General features: G+C 40.2%; 1 protein-coding gene across 1 annotated transcript; it reads right to left on the minus strand.

Annotated features, from left to right (window-relative positions):
* Positions 1-12,573: 12,573 nt before the first annotated feature.
* Positions 12,574-19,783, minus strand: LOC114355165 (uncharacterized). Its single transcript, XM_028307862.1, has 7 exons — positions 19,686-19,783; positions 18,812-18,979; positions 18,309-18,473; positions 17,785-17,917; positions 13,882-14,053; positions 13,414-13,485; positions 12,574-12,650 (listed from the first exon to the last, which is right to left on the minus strand). The coding sequence occupies exons 2-7, from the start codon at positions 18,967-18,969 to the stop codon at positions 12,574-12,576; spliced, it is 777 nt and encodes a 258-aa protein (XP_028163663.1). The 5' UTR covers positions 18,970-18,979; positions 19,686-19,783.
* Positions 19,784-20,660: the final 877 nt, after the last annotated feature.

Genomic DNA, 20,660 nt, shown 5'->3' on the forward strand with positions numbered 1-20,660 from the left:
TAATTATTGTAATTAACAGCGTCGTGGCGCGAACCACAGATCCGATTACGGTTTTATTCTTGGAACACTTAGAAATTAACACTAGAAAGTTTTCTTTTGTTTTAACGTAAATGGTAATTTAGTGGACAAAAGGTATTGTTAGTGATGACAAGTCCATACTTTTGTTGTTCGTTCACTTCGTTCTGATTGTTGGGTTGGAGAATGTAATAGACAGGCGTGATCCGAAATGATTGGCAGATCAACGCAGATGTGTGTCGGATAAAATGTGTTTATTCTGTTGATTATACATTGTTATCGTATAAAAACAACGCTTGCTGTGTACATTTACGTTGCATAATAAAATAATAAATTGCATTGCACAAACAATAAGTATCTTTCTTTACTTCAGATAAAAAAGCAAATAGAAAAACACTAAATTAAATAGGTTTTTACACATTGTAAATTTCCTGTCGATTTAATAATTTTATGCAGTTTCTCTCTTGTAATTAGATATATTTTTTTACCACCGTTATTAACTGTTAAAAACATAACCCTCCTTCTGGCGAAGTCGGGCACAATTTGAATTTTCTTGTAACTCAATTTTCGTAATTTATTATTAATTTCATTAGGGTAATTTAATAAAAAACTAATGCAAGAAAAACTGGAACATGTAATGATCATGTATTTTATGCACCTGCGTGAATTATATCAAAGATAAGGGTTATTAAAAAGGATGTAGCGTAGGGGAGTGGTGTCAGTAAGTAGAGGTAGAAAGAGACAAAAAGCATGTCAAAGCGCCGAACGATTAGTATGCTGGCAGCACGCGACACACTGCCCTCAGGCTGGTTAGAAACTACTATAAAAGGCTCCTCAAACCCACCAGCATTTGATATTAACCTGTGTATTAACTAGCATCAATTATGCAATTTTCCTTCTATGGCTCGAGCTTTAGAACCTTCTCGGCCCTTAACAAACCTATTTATATTTACTAGTGTATATCCGATCATTACCGCCACCTTAGGCCTTATATCAAAATGCACCTGCATTAAAAATACAACCATAATATCTGTTGATAAATGGCTACAACTATCACAACTATTATTTACCTAGTCTCCATTAAGGCAGAATTTGTTACAGCTATTCAGTCCAGTTGCAGCACTCATAAGTTTTTCGCCAAAAGAAAATATTTTAATATTAAGTCCACAAAAAGCAATGGAGTATTTTCTGTTTGGCCTCGCGATTACAGAATAAAGTTGAATAATTATGTAATTGTATGTGATATCTCTATTTAATTTTATCGTGACAGCCACTCAGGTGTTATGTTACTGTTTTTTGGGTCGTTTCTTTGTTCTAAAAAGTTAAAATATAGCAATTTAACTTACAAAAATATTTGAAACTGCTCTCTTTTCATTCGGGACTTTTCACTCAACAATGACAATGACGGTCATTATTTGTAGAAATTACTAACGTTTGGTCTTGATGGTAAAAAAAATCCAGTAGCTGCATAGGTGAAATAGAAACCACGAAATTAGCTTTCTGATTCGCGACGCACCAGATCAGTCCAAAAATCCGTAAGCATCGACATTCTTGCACTACGATACTTATCCAAATACGGATATAATGTCATAGTCTGCAGGAACGGCCTCATTTCAAACATTTGTGCAAGCCGTCTGCACTTTACCTTCCTTTCCCCAAACGCGGCGCGCGCGCACGCCAGTCTCGGTCGATTACGTGAGGTCGCGATCCTTTCTATTCCTAAATCTGGTACGATCCGGTGACATTTCATAAACAAAAATCTAGAGCAAGTGACAGTATATTTTTTAGCAAAATAGTCTGTTTAAAATGATGTAATAAATGGTCATTTTGATTTCCGTTAGGCAGAAAAGGACTTAATTAATAGACAAATCATTACTTCATCCAAAAACATACACCTTTCTAACTACATACTTCCTTCAATTAGTTGGTACAGATTTAGAAGATATAAATAAGGCGAAAGGATGATGCACCTGACGAAAAGCAACTTATCGTCGACGTCGTAAAATAACGTTTCAACTTTTCAAGCAAAACTTGCAATATTTGCCAATGTATTCCCTAACTGTAGGAAGCTCGCTACATTTATTTGATGGTATAAAAAACTAAAGTAAGAACTCTCTTCTTCAACAAACAAACATGACAATGGATGGCTTATTATAGCATGATGGCACCAATAAAATAATATGAGGAAAATACGAGTAATCGTAAATTAAGTTTTAACTTAAAACCATCATGCTACGAGGACGATTGCTTGAGGCCATGATGTCATTGTCATCGCTGACGTACGACCATATTTACTTTATTATAAAGCAGCGAGATGAGATCATCTTAAAATATTGAACACTTGACTAAAGGGGGAAGGATTCGTTGAGGAAATATTTTAAAGGCCTGTAGGAAAATAAACATTATCCACTTGAGTCATAATGAATTCATGAACTGATAAGAGTATGTACAAGACCCTGTATTTTGAATGCCAGATTTTACCTCCTTTCAATCTAGTTTTTTACTATAGGTATTACGTTAAAATTGTACGCACGTATTTATTTTGTTTTATCGTAAGTGATTCATTAGGAACTTTATCGTTAGCGAGGATTAATGTAATTTTATCATTATAAATCTTACCGTGATTTATTATAATAATTAGGTTTTCTAAATACGTATTCGTTTAGGTTGATTTGACAATTACACTATATATTTTTAAAAGATAAAAGAAATACATTTACTTTTCTATCAATGTCTAATTGGATCTAACTGAATCCCATTTTTCTTTCTCAGGTTAATTGTACTCTATAATAAAGTCGTTATCTAAATCTCTCACGTGTATTAAATTTCGCCACAAAAAGCCATTTATATCATCTCATTAACCATAAACGATTTCTTGTTTACAAGATTTACAAGTTCGATCACACGCATGGGATTGTATTACCAGTATACGTGAAAGTAATCTAGCAGAACATCTTCATCCCTGTCTTACATCGTTTATGGTGCTGAATCTCGATGTCCTAGAAAAAGAAATACCAGCTTAAGCTATTTATGAAGCTATTGTGGATTCCTGCAGGCTTCGGAATACATACAGTAAAAATTCCAATTCTTGGAGCACACTTAGGCATTCGGACCGTAAAGAAATCGTACACTGACGGAGCTAGGAAGATGATATAGCAGTATAAATAGCTACTGACAAAATAGAAGTCGCTTCAAGTAAAATGATTAATAAAATGATTGTAAATACAAACCGAACAATTTTATAGGAAGTATCCAAAATATTTTATCTGCTTTCAGTAATATCCCACAAACTATTTTATACGTGTAGACTCTAAAAAGCTCCACTTTTCTTGAAGCAACGTAAAACTTGTTCGAAGAATATCCGAAGATCTTAGTTACGCTTATCAATAACAAAAGTTAAATTCGCTTTACTTTGTATTGTGTTAAAATCCTTATTCCTGGCTGGACAGTCCCCCTAATATTCTGAATCTCTTCTTCATTGCATACCACCGTTAGGCAAGAAGCGCCATGCCCTGCCACTCACGATCAGAATTTAAACTGCCCATTCATTCCTTATTCGACGTGAATCTGTCTTAATGAGATTCCTCGTGTAACGGTCTGAAAAAGCGTCTTCTTTGTAACGGAGAACGTTCTAAATGTTACGCCTATTTTAATTTGGACTTCTAATTGCGATAATGGTAAAAAAAACGTTAATTAGCGCAAACACCTGCAAGTCTGCAGGGTGACATTATACTTGTCGAAGTTTATTTAGCTGTTTTATTTTTCTGGAAATTGTTTGGTATTTTGGGCGATTGGGCTATTTTTGTTATAATTGTTGTTATTATGCATGCCGAACGCATAAAACGTCATTGACCGTGTATTGTTGATTGACAGCCGTAAAATACATGAATATGTCGTCAATGTATGTACGACACGGTTAAGTTATAGTCGATTTTGAATAGAATCAGTGCATATGCATTGTGCGGCGAGGCTGTGATACCGGATGGCGCCGGATTGTGCAAACCGCCGCACCCTCAACATCCGGAGCTGTAAACTTTTTTCTGACCTCGATACAATTGTTATACTTAGACGTCTTACTGAACCCACCCTTTGCAAATAAAAGAACTACGAAAAGTCTACAAAACGTTATCAGAGTTATGTAACTGAAAGTCTATTTTTCTACCTGACAGTAAAAACTGCAAATCAAGTTATACTTAATGTACTGTATCTGTATTAACGTTGATTATCGTATTAGCCTTATTTACAAAAAAAAAACATTTTGATAGACGATTTTGTTTTCATTTGACCACTAAGCGGAAAATTTTAATTGTTAATCGGTCGGACATTAATTGGACAAATCACTTAACGAAATGTAAAGAAACGTCTTCCTCAAAGAAAGGTCTGTAATAATGTTGGCAAATACCTACGTTATTTTTCGACACGTGTTGTAAGCATTTCGTTAGTGCACAACTGTAAAGCTGTCATGATGTCTTGCTGCGGAAGTGCACTTGCAATACTAAGTAACTTTCGAACATCACTAGATTTTTGCACGTGATCAAAGGAAATCAGGATACTGGTCAAGTTTCACCGTCTTTCATCTTTCGCTTTTCATCAAATTACAAATGCCATAGAAATACAAGAGCCATGTAAGGCTAGTCGAGACGCCGGTAATTAGAGAGGTGGGCACACTTTCACGGTGGCTCCGCGGCCGGTCCGGGCTCTGGTCAAGTGTTAGTGCATTTCACTGTCGCGGGTCACTGCACCTCCCTACTTTATGTTGCAACTATCTACGCACTGGATACAACCTTCGCACAACATCTGTGCTTCATTCTATCGTAAGCTTATGCAAAAAACCAACTTTACGGTTAATTATAGAGAATTTTAAACAAAAACAAAAATGTCTGACTAAAAAGGCTTCATCGATTCAAGCTTACACCGTCACTTGTAAATTGAAAATTACTCAACATGTTTCCCATTTCGCATACTTAAACGACATTTTTATTACGTTTAAATATTCAACACAGCGTTTACTCGGTCAATCACCAAGCGAACCGGTTAATGTTGTTATAAATCGTGTCCATCTTCAGCAGCGCAACGTGTAAACGACGTGCATTAACAGCGCTGCGCTATTGACAAATTGGTGGCCGCTGGCTGGACGCGGTGGCGCACGCGGCCGTGACGGATTATCAAGTTTTTTCGCCGCCATCTTAGCTAAAATGGCGCGTCTTGCACTGCGCGGGAGATGTATGTGCTGCTTTCGATTTCACGAAACTGAAAGTGCCTATGTTCGGGTGATGTCGTTGACTCTGATGTTTGTTTGTCACGGTTGGTTGGTCCTTTAACGTACGCCGCTCAGACTTATCCTATCGTGCTAAAGTGGAATGCTGTAATTTGGCATTGCGATTTATATTGTTTTTAGCCTGTCTTCGATGACGCGTCGCGCATCGCCGACTATCGTGACTACTCTTTCGTTATACAGTTTCTTGTTGGCTTCTTTGTGAATAATTTCATATACTACGCGTTACTCACTCATCTAGGCGTCTTGTCTTTCAGTTAGTATGCTTATTTACATTCAAGCGTGATTCTCAGAAAGAAATGCAACCGTATTCTATATTTTCTTCGTACTACAGTAGGCAGTTACTTAATACTTGGCAACGTGTGTCAAATTATATTTATAACGATTATATTATTTTTAGAGTATGAAGTTATTATGCAATGTTTATTTGAATTTAGATGCGTACGGTACTACGGTTGGTGTAGTACCAAACTGATGAATTTTTCATTAGTCATAAGCGTTGCCATTCTTCTTCCGCCACGTGGGTATTGGGCACACTGGAAAAAGGTTTAATAACTTTGTAGCACTAAAAGTACCCTCTTTCTTGAAGAAATCTGTCAGGAAAATTCGATGAAAGAAAGTTTCAATACAATATCAAAAAACATTTGTTTTCTACACGTTTCTAATTGAATAGCACTGTATTCCGTTCTTCTTTTCTTGTGAGATTTGATAATTGATCTACTCATCATAATCTGCCATGGCTTAACCCGGCGCCAATGACGTGAAAATAATTGCAAAGACGATGACCCCGGGTCATATTGACCCACATTTCATCGATCATTTTTCAGGAAATTGTACAAGTAATCTTGATTTTAATTACTGTCTATGTATATAGGGTTCTTTATTGAGCTAATTAAACAAAAATAAAACGAATACATGAAATAAATATTTTTTTATGAATTTTTAAACAAAACATGAAAAAATAATGTATAGAAACGCATTTGAGTCTATATTTTTTGTTTTTGGTAAAGATTTTTAATATTAATAGGAATCAACAATGTTATATAGTGAAAAAGAGATAAAATCAACTTTTTATATGCAGATACAATGAGATCAGTCTTCTACTTCATCATTCAGAGCCATGGAACTGCTGCAACTGGTGCAGTATGTAATCAAATGGTCTGGGCATGTAAATGTGGCATGACGCACTTGCCGGCGTCGTACTAATGCAAGTTCGAGATTATCCAAAGACTGAGTCCCCATTACTTGCGTATTTTTCACATTCGTTGCCATTTCTAAGTTCTAAATATTACAGCCTGAAATTCTTCAATCTCGGAATCCGACTCTTCCAGCAACGCTACATTCTTGCTGGATCATTTAACAAAGACATTTTGACTAAAACTTAAAAAAGAACAACATAAGCTAGCACTAAACACAAAATAAGCGAATAAAAGTAAGTCACAAAATCACCGCGCCACCGATGACGCCGGGTCATAATGACCCGTTTTAATTTGAAGCCTGTGTATCTCGCTACGCAAGCGGAGTCACAATACGTTAACTAACGGAATGGATTAAGGGAGGTTCTATCTCCAGCTATACGAACGCCCCAACCACAAAATGGACGCAAAAAAAAATTATGAACGTTTGAAAATGCCTCGGGTCAATATGACCCAGCGTCATTGACGCCGGGTTAACCAGGATCATTAAAGCATAGATTTAGAATGAAGCGTTTGGACGTCCATAGACAAAATTTTAAACCAGTTTCTGGTGAATTCATGGTTAAATGACCATCACTCCATTAACACAGTTGTCCAGTTCCAACGTGTACTCTTCGCAAATTGATAGTTTTCAATTCAGCGTCGGGCCGTCATGTTGTTCACCGTCCATGGATGTGGGCACGTCGCGCTCCATCGCGCGCCAGTTTCTATTCCACTTGCCACTGGCGGCTGTAGTGACACTATGCTTGTGGCTTGTCCTATGCAATTGGCATGTACTTCACTTCTTGGTTGTGACTTGAGATCTTCAAAATTGCTTTCTATGTGTCTAACTCCATGGTCCGTTTTTCATTGACCGCTACATCGAGTACTTCTGAATCATCTCTCAAAGAGTTCATCACAGGGACTGACTGGGATGAGGGATGACTTGTTATTAAGTTGAGGTCACTTGCTTGCGATACGAATCTTGCGACAAAATCTTTTCCGCCAAAACGTGGACGTCTGTGTTAAAAAAGAAGAAAAACAATCTACCATTGTTTATAAACAGAAATTGTTAACATTCTCCTATTCCTAAATATCACAAAATCATATCCACCCAGCATTCCGCGGTGCGCAGACGCATGCAAATGAAAACAACATCAACATTATTCACCATTTCATTTAGCGCTGCATTGTGACAACTCGCCGCACCACTCCAAACAGTTTCTTCAAGCAATATAGCTTAGAAAATATCGGTTAAATGGACACATTTTCATATAATTACGAGAGGCGGTCGCTTGACCGTAACGAGGATGGTCCGATTAGAAAATGATATGAGAACATCTGAACCATATAATTTATATTGCAATACATTTCTCTGAGTTGCCAAGAAATTGTGGTGATGGAATATGAAAGCCCCGTTTGTCCATCAAACCGACAATAACAACCGAACCGACACAGTTATCGCTCAATCTAAATAATGTGCAAGCAATAAGACGAACTGTTTAGTAAAAACAGGAAAAAATTAGTAAATAAAAAACAGTTATGTTAACATCATCGACATAATGAATTTAAATCACTCATAAATCAAATTATAAATGAGCATAAGTAACCAATTAAGATTGTTATCGTATCTTAAGAATTTCACGATTTGTATAAACTGCATTGGTTATGTTTTCTATGTCCTAATTTTGGAATAAATTAATATCCAACTGTCAAGAAGTAGTCAACTAGTATACTAACATACTAATTTTTGGGTCTTAATCGAATTATGTAAACTTGACTAATGGGGATGTTGCCTGGGTCAAAAAGCAAGAGTTTTAATTAGTCCGTCAGTTAACTTATCAAAAAATACACTACACGTATTTTTCACTTTTTCAAACTAATGAAAATTTAAAGAGATAAAGCGCCCCAAAGTTCATAAGAAGAGGCCCGTGACGTCAACGCTTGCTTAAAAATGCCGCACGTTGTGACGTCTTGCGCAACTTCAACGCACCATAACTATGTAATTATTTGTTAGATTGACAAATAAAAATATATGTGTCCAATATTTTTTGATATTAAACATTACGGACTAAAAAAATTTTTTTAGGCAACTAGAAGTAAAATTCATAGGCTTTGTTTTCCAACACTTTTAAGCGTAGAAATTATGCGTCAGTAGTTCGATCAGTGTTGCAAGAGTTGCAACACAGAAAGCCCTTTGACCTAGAACAGCACATTGTTCCCGCTGAGTCACGCGCGGACTTGACAAAGCTTTCATAATGCGCCTACGCATAATGTAGAGCGTATGTAAGCATGTTTAGCAACATGTTATGGCTTGCCTACTTTCTGTGTACCATGGAGTAGGTGAAAGTCATGGTATCCTTCTATTGCAGGGTGTTTTCTTGTCAGTGCATTGCAAATTCTCAAAGAATTGGACTCTACATTCAAAGTTTTTATAAGATTTCCCGAAGTCTTTTCTTTCAGTAAAACTTGTTCATAATGTGAGTGAAATACGTGGTTTTATCTTTTTACACCGACTAAATTATTCAGTATTATCTTACCCTATAATCATCAGTCTCGTGGAGAGATCAAACATTTGTTGTTTTCGTTGTAATAATTTCGTTCCATTTCATGTTTGGAAAAATGTTAATCGACATCATTGCAATTTACAAACTCTGAAGTAATTACACAGCGACGTGCAACTAATGATTTCTAACTATCTCACAATTAAAAGTGTAAGTTAAATGTGGTAGAGAATACCTCATAAATAATCTTTCGATTGTAGCGACGCTTACGGCACGTAAGGAGGACAACAATAATAATGAGCAGTTGTGTCAGTTGTCCTTGTTGAAAACGAGAGTTGTTCTAAGTCTAACAATTGGCTACGGATTCACGCCCGACTATAAGAATGGCCTAATGAATATTCAAAAGGTTTCGCTTAGTAACTGATCGGCTCGTTGTCACTTTAGTAATATTACTGCAGAGGTTAAAACCAATCATGCCGCTAGTATGGTAAATACAGCGAATCAATAAGCACATTCGTTTTGGATATTGATTAGATGTCCCAATATCCCAATTTTACAGGCTGTTCTCGCATCGAAAAAGCAGTCACACATGCATGAACCACACGTTACGAAGATCTCAGATCGCATCATTCATCATCATCATGACCATATAGGAATTTCCTCATTTCTAATTAACAAGCTGTTATGATCATTATCCTGCTTTCGCCTCCGNACTTCTACTACGCTGAATATTGTGTGCGGATTGGCTTGTCGTACAGGGGTACTACACGGTAAAATAAATCTCTTCGGCGAAAACAGGATAATTGAGATCGAACTTCACTTGGTAAGTTCGTTTGATCATATAATTATGAGGCGGTAAGGTAACACGTGGCTCTACGTAATGCAGGTCAAATATTACATTACTCTAATTCCAAGTTTCTCAACGTGCGGAAACTTAGACGAGGCTAATTAACAAGTATAATTAAACGTACTGGACCAACATCATATAATGTGAATTAAAAAGAGCAGACACCGAGTAAATGTTCAATCTCGTAAAACTAAATGGAATTCTAAAACGGAGTCTTTGAAACTAATTGCATTTGAACAAAAACAAAAATTAATTAACATTTTTTCGTTTTGGCTTGCATATTTTTCAGCACTGCAGACCCACGATACCCCTGGCGATACCCCTGGTGGTATCGTGGGTCTCGTTAAAGAACTACACTTCAGACCCACGATACCCCTGGGAGAAAAGTTGACAAACGAGGACCGGCGCGGGCGCAGGCGGGCGGGGAGGCGGGACGCACAGTGCACACGGCTAGTGCACAGTGTTGTGGAATACCTCTATGAATTCTAAATTGATTTCATTGAACATGCAATAAAATGTATATCGTTAAAAATAAAAATAAAATAACAACAATTCATACCTAATACTACGAATAAAATTAATTAATAGCACTTATAAAATAAATTTTTGACTTTAATTATTTATTTTTGTTCTGATACTTAATCTATGTTATTTGATGTAATAAAAAGATAATTTCATCTACCACGTTGTGTGTGACAATGATTTAAATGAGTAGTTTGCCCTTGGGAAAAAAAAAGAGATATCAATAATTTATATTTATTCACACAATATTAATTTTACGCTATATTTTAATTTTATGAAGTGAAAATAAAGTTTTTTTTAACATTACAAAACTTCTCCTGTAGAGCAGTTTGTATGGGAAATATAACCAGTTGAACAGTTGCGCAGTTGAGCAGTCTAGTTGAGCAGTGGGGATAAAGGAATTTACTACGGTAAATAAAAGGTACCATAACCTTATGGGAGCTATTATCAAATTCTTCTTGGTTGACCCGAGAAATAAATATGTATCACAAAATAGGCTCCTTTATCACGGTAATACTATCTATACAGTATTCCAACTCAGCCATATCTATATATATAAAAATGAAACCCGTTTCGCGTTGTCACGGCATCACGTGTGAACGGCTGAACCGATTTCGATAATTCTTTTTTTTAAATGTTTGTGGAAGTCCAAGGATGGTTCTTACGGAAAGAAATATTAAGAAAATCTCTACGCTAAGGCGGTACGAAGTTCGCCGGGTCAGCTAGTTTTTGAAATAAATGTCAACAGTCGCGCGGTACGTCACAGCATGACAACATGCGGTAGGGCTGCCCACCTACAGTGCCCAGTTTAATTACATCTGCCTACTTAGAATTTCTATCTAGTTTTGTGATTGTATTTTTTTATTTAGTTAGACAAACAAAATACTTTATGAATGGAATAGGTTAAAAATGTGTGTCGTTTTGTGATTAGTAGATTTAATTTAGTAAAAACTACTTAAATAATTTCGAAACTTTAATAATCTTAATGATCTGTTACTTTAATTTCGGGCGGGCGAAGTCGTGGGCAAAAGCTGGTTTGATACAATATAATTTTCATTTCAAATCAAACTGACTGAAAATGTAAATTTGACTAGTTTTTGACCAATTTGACCGTAAATGACGGTCAGTCAAATTCAATTAGTTTTGTCATTTTTAACACTTGGCCACCGACGTCCATTCGGCAGATTCGCGACACCCCCGACTTTTGCATACCGAGCGCATACCGAGATTTGAATTTCGAAAGAAAGTTCTCGTTTCGTCTGTTTATATGAAGTTACAATACTGTATGATATTATTACCGTGCCTTTATGGTTATGTTGCCCTGGTACTTTACCTGATACTACGTAATCATTATACGAGTATGTAGATATGAATTGCTGTTATTTTATTTTTAACGATATACATTTTATTGCATGTTCAATGAAATCAATTTAGAATTCATAGAGGTATTCCACAACACTGTGCACTAGCCGTGTGCACTGTGCGTCCCGCCTCCCCGCCCGCCCGCGCCCGCGCCGGTCCTCGTTTGTCAACTTTTCTCCCAGGGGTATCGTGGGTCTGAAGTGTAGTTCTTTAACGAGACCCACGATACCACCAGGGGTATCGCCAGGGGTATCGTGGGTCTGCAGTGTTTTTCAGCTGTCAATGCATCCATATAATATTCCATCTTTATGATGTGTCGTTTTTTTTTTCTTTACTTTGCCCAACTCCCAAACTCTTATGCATATTTTTTATTTCTAACATAACATGAGTTTCATTGTGATCATCAATTATGGCTTTAATATTGTTCTTGAATGCCTTTTGACTCTCGTTCTCTGTTATATCAGGATTCAGGAATTGTCTTCTGAACAACATCTTCTTTGCCATTATTTGTAGTCGGCGCCAGGGACTGGGTTGTCGAAACATTTGTTTGGGCAAGCTCTAAGTGCTTGGCCACCGTGGACCACTACCTTTCCTTTATATTTCCTTTTTAACAACAATAATATGCTCATATAAATGTGTGTTCTGTTTTCAGGCATCGACGATTGACGGGCGACGGAAAGGCGCGTGTTTGTTTTGCCAAGAGTACTTCATGGACCTGTACCTGTTAGCGGAACTCAAGACCATCAGTTTAAAGGTCAGCTATTGATGTTTTTATTAAGTCAGACGTAATTGTATCTTTTTCCTGTATAGCATCATCATCATCACTTCATAATAAGGCTCGGTTTCTGAGTTGAGGTGATTTGCTTGAGCGTGTTACTGTTCATCGTCCTTGAGTAGAAGAATAGCAAGTTCAAGCTGGAAATCTCGATTCATAAACTGAGCCTTAGCAACTGGCAAAAATTTAAAAATTGTTACATTTATGCTGCAGGTTTTAACAAATTGAATTAATAAGCAAACATTTAAGACTATCTTTAATCTAACTTCATGGCTTCGTACCGTTTACCTGAGATTAGCTTTATCTAAATGATTTCACTGTACGCTACTTACGCAAATGCAAAAGATAAGTTTTTAAGTTGTACTTGTAGACCACCCAGTGTAATCAGTAGCTAATTTTGAATTTTAAGGTTAGATTTCTTACTAGTACACTATTTCATATTTGAATAATTTTGTTAGTTCTGTTGCTGGATAATTCTTTTAAAATGAAATTAGCATCGATATAAAACTTCTTGTAAAAAAAAATGTCGTAATTTCAGAATGTAATTTTCCCATGGATTCGCGGTCGATATAGCGGTATCTAATCTCTACACTGATGGTGTAACCGCTTCCTTCCTTGCGATAAAGGTTCCCCTTAAACCATAACCAACATTGTACAAGGATGTTACAGCTTACTCACCAATTCACCATCATACAAATTCATGTTATTGGTGGTGATGTTTTTGGCGCCAGATCTCTTTTTTAGAAAAACTAAACAGTGTGTTTAAACTTACCCTAGCATGTCCTTCATTTTGAGTCAAGTAACCAGGGTCGTGCTCGTGAATAGACATTTTGTGTGCAGAAGATGCAACCTCTCTTGATTATTTAATGGAGACCCAATTTTTTCTGTGGTCCTAAAACTAGTTAAATTCAAACAAGAGAAAGGCTGTGAGTTGTCACGATCGAAATCCGACGTGATCTCGACGAGGCGAATGTCAGGGGCCGGATAACGGCCCAGCGGACTGATGGTTGCTGAAATGAGTCAGTCGTAGGCCATAATAATAGGCTATTACTGCCCTAGACACCGTTGAAAATAATGTAGCTTATTCTGCCCCAGACTTTATGCACGAGTTGTTTTGTCTTTGGTAATAACAGGGACACGTTTGAACTAGGGAGATATAAGTAATAATAAATCACTTCTCAAAATACCAAATGAAATAGTCAATAAAGCGACTAGATTTAGACCAGTTATGGTTGTCCCCATGCATGACCAAATTACAAAGGAAGATGGGAAAAGTCTGGGACAAGTAGGGGTCGCAAACCGGGATACCGAATTTCGAAAATANGGGCGCGTGTCGGTGGTTATCCCACGCTTACGATACGACTACGTTTCATACTCGCACTAAGCATACAGCACACTGGACTTACCCGGGCGCGTATCAGCGACGGCAGGCAGCAGTTTAGGCAGCAGTGAGAGCGCGGCGGCTCGTAGTGGCCCGTGCGAGGACGCGCACAGCGGCGCGGCGGCGCGCAAGATGGCGGCCGCGTGCGCCGGCCCGCCCCAAGCACCGCCCCTGCGGTTGCCCCACGCTTCGATCTCCTATGAGCAAATAACACAGAGTTTAGGCAGATAGATCTTTCATATNGGGACAAGTAATGGCGACTGTAGAACGAGTGACTAACTAATAAAGGACTACTGAGTAGTTGGTTGCCAAGACCCTGAGGGTATTAAAGTAGTGTCCGACCGAAACTAGTTTTACGACCGAAACCGAAACCGAAAACGAATTTCGGCAACGGTGTCTATTTCGGCCGAAACCGAAACCGAAACCGAAACTTCCTTACAAGGCTCATATTTTGAGGGAAAAATAAAGAAAACGTTATAATCAGTCAGTCTTTATTATTTTCTCTTTAAATTGCATTGAAATTGAACTTATAAAGGGCCTTTTTACTATATAATTATGTATCAAATTATGTATTAAAAAAGAAAAAGAAGGATTTATAGTCTAGATTTTCTTTTAATTACTCGTAATATTCAGGACATCTACATAACCCGTCCCATGGTCGGGTCTTTTACCTTAATAAATTCTCAAAACAAAATTGGTAGTACGTAAGTTAGTATCTAATGTACTTGCCACTTGGATACCTTGGTGATAAATACTAAAATGAACTTTGAAACTCTGAATGCATAATATTATCACCATGAAATGCACTATAGTCATTATTAACTACTTAACTAATGTTTGTTTACGAATAGCATTTGCGAACCAAAAAAATTTTTATAGGTTTATAGGTATAACTTGATTATACTTTTATCAGTCATATTGACTACCATTTTTTATGGTATGACGACATAAAACCAGGCCTGTTCATCTCCGCGAGTTTACATCGAAAACAAAACACGCACGATGGCCCACCTACAGGATACAATTTGACAAGGCCTCACATCATACGAGCGAACATTGACTCACGCACGCGTATTCTTGTGTATGATGGAAGAAAATAAAGAAAATGGTGTACTAAATACTGTGCAGTATTTAACTGCCTCAAGACACTGAGAGGTAAATAAGTAGTTAATATTATTCATGATAATTCATGCTAAATCATGTATTTCCTCGGTTATTTTCCGCAGTTTGGCACCTCACGTCACATCATTTTACCGAAGTCAGCCCTATAGCTTCGGCGCAGTGCCGATCACTGACGTTTGTCAACAAAATGGTGCTTGACTCTTGAGACAGGCTAAATTACACCATAATGTTAATGACATTGAGCATACATTTTTTTAAATACCTTCGCGAAGTAAAACTTCTGTACGTACCTAGTACTTATTATTATTCTGTGATAAAACGAGATAAAACTTACCAAATTCAAAATAAATCACTCGAAAACTCGCCACCACAACAAAACAAAACTAACAGCAAACAAACAAGCGAGCGAATCACATGGGCTCTTATCGGATTCATCCACTCATTCAACGTGCCGAACATGACCGATAACAGCGCGGAAACTCCCGAATGCACATTCGGTTTCGGTCGTAGTTTCGGCAAGTTTGCCGCCGAAAACGAAACTAAACCGAAACTCGTGTTTTTACCGAAACTCAACCGAAAACGAAACCGAAACCGAACATTCGGTCGGACACTATATTAAAGTAAACAAGAACACTACTATACACCCAAAATGTTAAAGATAGGATTTCTTTAGCCTACTGATGATATGCGTGTCTCGAATTAGCGAAATCTTCTTGTAACTTTTTGCAAAACTAACAAATTCTTTCTTGAAATTGCTACGAAAATGTGCACCGGTATTTATGTTGGCAATTGTGGTCTAATTAAAAATAAACTCTCCAATAAACCAGTTTGTTGGCCTTTCATTGTATCTAACTGCAATCTACATCGCGTAATGTTTTGCGTAAAATCAAATTGTATACTAAATAACTCGATACTAGATACATATCTATGCACTAGTTTTTATCGTGCATTATTCACGTTCTTTCTTGGCTTTAATTACCCAATTGGTGCATGATTGTTATATATTGGACCATTCTTCTTTAAACCAGAATATGCAAAAAGTATGCTATAAGTAACATTATTCGTATCAAGCCCGTTAGTCGGAAAAAGGCAAAGATCAAAATTCTTTCGGACTATTCGGGAATCATTGCTTCCTTCAGATGTAGTGTGCAACAAGACAATAAAATTTTGTACATTATTACGAAGCTCCCAGGCCGCTACTGGGATCTGAAATCATAGGTGATGTTCCTCAGTGGTTGTCCTATGGCTGAAATGATGACCAAAGCTCTCAATTCTCAACCATTTTCCATCTCGTTGCAGGTGACGACAGTAGACATGCAGAAGCCGCCTCCAGACTTCCGCACCAACTTCGAGGCCACGCATCCGCCGATCCTGATCGACAACGGGCTCGCGATACTCGAGAATGAGAAGATCGAGCGGCACATCATGAAGTCGGTTCCTGGAGGACACAATCTTTTCGTACAGGTAAGATTTGTAGTAGACGAAGTCCATGCTTAGAAGTTAAGTTCCCACCTCTCGTTACCACCGCTGCAACTCCTGTGTAGCCAGGATCTACAGCTTGACCGCCAATAAAAACCCAACCAGTGAAGGTCAAGTTTGTCCCGTAACACATCGATCATAAGTTTTCTCTCACGTATATGATTACGTTCTTGTCAGACTGTTGGTGTAATGTCATGTCCTCGAAAGAAGACACAACAGTACTTTTAACCGAAGATTTTTTTTATCCTTTCATCACGTATTTTACAGAAGTGACATAGCAAATTGGTTAATCGGTTCTTAACTCTGTATTATGCAGATAAGATGCACGCCAAGGGCTTCCTCGTTGTTCTAAAATATGATTGGCTAGATAATGTTTCAGCCAAATGACGTCCACTGCTGGACAAAGGTTTCGCCCAAGGATTTCCACAACGACCGGTCTTGCGCTGTCCACATCCAGGTTCTTCCCGCGACCTTCACGGGATCGTCGCTTCACCTGGATGGCTGGATATCATAGTCTTAATCTTTAATCTTTCTTCCCCAGGACAAGGAAGTGGCGTCGCTGATCGAGAACCTGTACTCCAAGCTGAAGCTGGTGCTAGTGCGCAAGGACGAGCAGAAGTCGGCGGCGCTGCGGGCGCACCTCGCGCGCATCGACGCGCTGCTGGAGCGCAGGGCCACGAGGTTAGTGCACCCACCAAAGCCACCAACCCATACGGCTGAACCATTNCAGGACAGATGTGTCACTCCAAGACATTTTGACAAAAAATTGAAAGCATCAAAACATTAATTTAGAACTTGAAAATTAAGTCCTAAGCCCGTTTTCACCATTGATCCCTAATTTTTAAGTGAAAACAATATTTCTGATAAGTGTTACCATAAGGGTCACTTAAAAATTAGGGATTGATGGGGCACTTACACGAAACTACTTATACGTAATCGAATATAAATACCGCTTGACAATTCACCAGCCACAGATCTCTGGTGACTTTCCAAATCGCTGGTTTCGAGAAGACTTACCTGCAGCAGCTAAAGCCTGGTCCATGAGCATGTAGAATTTTGTCCAATGACCCCAAGCTACCCATCCTTATCGCTCGCGCGTAATTATATTGCTGTCGCGCTCGCACACTCACTGTGGGCACCCGTCGCACAGTCGCGACAGCAATATAATTTCGCGCGAGCGATAAGTCATACTCATTGGACAAAATTCTACGTGCTCACGGACCAGGCTTTAGTTGCAGCTATGATCTTTCGTATATGGAGCAACGAGACCGCCGCTCAGCGCGTCAGGGCCGGCGTGCCCAGTCACGAGGGAGCCGGAGCGACTCACCTGCAGCGACCAATGTAGTTGCGCGGGCGGCTCGCTGCGGCGTTGCAGTTGGAGCAGCGCGTGCGGCGGCGGCGCGGCCGACGCGGGCGCCGACACGTCGCCGCCGCTCAGCGCGCTCAATGCTGGCGTGCTCCTGTAAACACATACGCACATTAAATAGACATAGTTCAACAGTATTGTGGGAGTGGGAGGTAAACTGACGACTGACAGGTGGGTTGTTGCGAAAAGCACCCGGGTCGTAGAGCTGATGGCTGTGTAGCGGCGGACGAGCGCGCACACGCGGTGCGCTAGCGCAGAGTCTCGGCCGCTCTGCTGCTTCGTGTTCAGGGAGCCGTCCTGTGTCTAGAGGGAGCCACTCACGCGACGGTCTCGCGGTGCGTGGCCAGCAGCGCGGCGGCGCGGTGCGGGCGGCGCGCGGTGTAGCGGCGGACGAGCGCGCACACGCGGTGCGCTAGCGCAGAGTCTCGGCCGCTCTGCTGCTTCGTGTTCAGGGAGCCGTCCTGTGTCTAGAGGGAGCCACTCACGCGACGGTCTCGCGGTGCGCGGCCAGCAGCGCGGCGGCGCGGTGCGGGCGGCGCGCGGTGTAGCGGCGGACGAGCGCGCACACGCGGTGCGCTAGCGCAGAGTCTCGGCCGCTCTGCTGCTTCGTCATGTTCAGGAAGCAGTCCAGGATGCCGTGGATCTCCTCACTGTGGAAACATACAAGACTTTATTTGAGTAAAGTACAATTTTAGTTTTTGTTTTGCGCCACTTCTCGCCCGTTATCGACGTGAAGTCGCAACTTCATCTCCTCAGCGCTACCTGGAACGAGTGACGGTTACTTGGTTTCCCAAGTACGCTTTCTTCACCACATGATCTTCTTTCTTTCCAGGTGTCGTAAGCCAAATCTCCACTTAGGCAGCTTGTTGCTCGACACACGGCTGCTAAAATGGAGACGCGCTGCCTCAACCACGATTTCGTCGCCGCTGACAGAGCCACCTTTTGTCGCTCGGCCCGAGGCCACTTCTAGTGCGCACTGTGTACTCGCCTCTCGAACAGGTCGTGGTCGGGCAGCACCTCGAGCGCGGCCAGCAGATGGTGGTGGTGGCGGGCGGGCGCTCCGCGCAGCAGGGCGGCGGCCAGCGGCAGCGCGCGCGCGCCGGCGCCCCATATGCGGGCCCACACCGCGCGAACGGACGCCTCCATGCGGGATAATCTATCAAAATCACGGACATTTAAGTTAGAACTCACGCGAGGAATTTTCGCTCGCGCTGTAGCGGGCGGACCGAGCTACAATTTCTGTAAAATCCTACTATACAGGGTGGAATTTTGTAATGCCACCTGGAGGGAAAGTATTCTTAATACTGTAGATAGAAAATTTTACTTAAAGAAAACTTTTTCACTATCAATCCCTAATTTTTAAGTGACCCCTATGAAAACAAAATTCATAATGTGTTACCATAGGGGTCACTTAAAAATCGGGGATTGATGGTGAAAACGGGCATAATTCTATCAATTGTAAACTGTTTGTATACCTATTACAAATAAATATGTCGGCGCCGGACACAGATGCTGCAAATTATTATTGATGATTAACAGTACCAATTTTATTATGTTATCTGTATAAATCTGTAGAGCGGAAGGTTTGTGATTCCTAAACGTAACACCCGACTGATGCGCAGAAAAAGGTAACTGTCAATCAGTTTTGTCATGTCAAGTGTGAGCAAGCGGCTACGAGGTTATCTTTGAAAGCGTATTGAGTTTGGTGGAACGTTAAATTGTAGGGAAAGTGATTGTCAACCGTCCAACATATTATCTCCTTGCCCGCTAACCCACGCCAATGGAGATTCCACCCCTAGAGTTCCTTCTGATAGAGACCCCGTGCCTTTAAATAAATAAATAGGTCCGACAGTGGTGCTGACTTGTGCGCGTGCTCCTTCCCGTGGTGCGGCTGGTGCGCCAGCGCGGTGAGCAGCGTGTGCGCCACGCGGTCCGTCGCGCTGGTGCACGCCGCCGCCGCCGCGCGCGACAGCAACACAATTACGCGCGAGCGATAGGGATGGGTAGCTTGGGGTCATTGGACGGGATTCTACCAGGCCTGGCTCACTCCGCGCGGTACATCCGATAATTACCTACAGCGAAGCGCCCCGCCGGCGGGTATTATATCAGTCGAGTGTCACGCGCGCGCCCGTCAGGACGCTGACGTGCGTTGTAGTATGTACCTAATTCTATGATCGAAGTATTATTTAAAAATTGACATAAAGAGAAAGAAATATTGTGCGGCGTTCGGGTGTTTAAATTCGAAAAGAAATCTACCGGATTTATCTTCGCTTCCCAAAGATGCTGAAAGGTGTGTTGGCCATGTAGGTAATCAATAATTCTTAGGATAGTATAGGAACCTAACCTACCATGACTACTGCTCAGAATGCGTTCGTTCGTTTCAGCCAAATGACGTCTACTGCTGGACAAAGGCCTCTCCCAAGGTTTTCCATAATGGATGCGTACTTGCATACATACGTACCTCATGACATATAAGTAGATTAATTATTTTTTCACTAGACAGCAACCCTAACAGCGTAAGAAGGGTTCAGAGGCAAGCGATAGAAAGAGACAAAACTTGTAGGCGAATAAAATTGTAGGTACGTAGTGCTATGCGAGCTGAATTCCACTGTATCGCGTCGCAGCAAGACTCGCATTTATTTAAATCGTCTTGTGGAGTAATCCTTCTGTACCTGTACTATTACTTATTCTGTTATTCTACGTGCTCACGGACCAGGCTTTACATAAGTTTCGACTGACTTGTGCGCGTGCTCCTTCCCGTGGTGCACGCCGCCGGGCGCGTCAGCAACAGTAATTACGCGCGAGCGATAGGGATGGGTAGCTTGGGGTCATTGGAC

Source organism: Ostrinia furnacalis, unplaced genomic scaffold (genome assembly GCF_004193835.3).
Source record: "Ostrinia furnacalis isolate ACB-3 unplaced genomic scaffold, ASM419383v2 OfSCF2357, whole genome shotgun sequence".
In the NCBI taxonomy this organism is placed as follows: Eukaryota; Metazoa; Arthropoda; class Insecta; order Lepidoptera; family Crambidae; genus Ostrinia; species Ostrinia furnacalis.

Coding starts and splice junctions, on each gene's coding strand:
- LOC114355165 (XM_028307862.1), bottom strand. CDS start 18,969: ATGGAGGCGTCCGTTCGCGCGGTGTGGGCCCGCATATGGGGCGCCGGC. Junction 18,474..18,811: donor GACCACGACCTGTTCGAGAG/GCGAGTACACAG, acceptor ATGTTTCCACAG/TGAGGAGATCCACGGCATCC. Junction 13,486..13,881: donor CGTCGCTGATACGCGCCCGG/GTAAGTCCAGTG, acceptor GACTCATTTCAG/CAACCATCAGTCCGCTGGGC.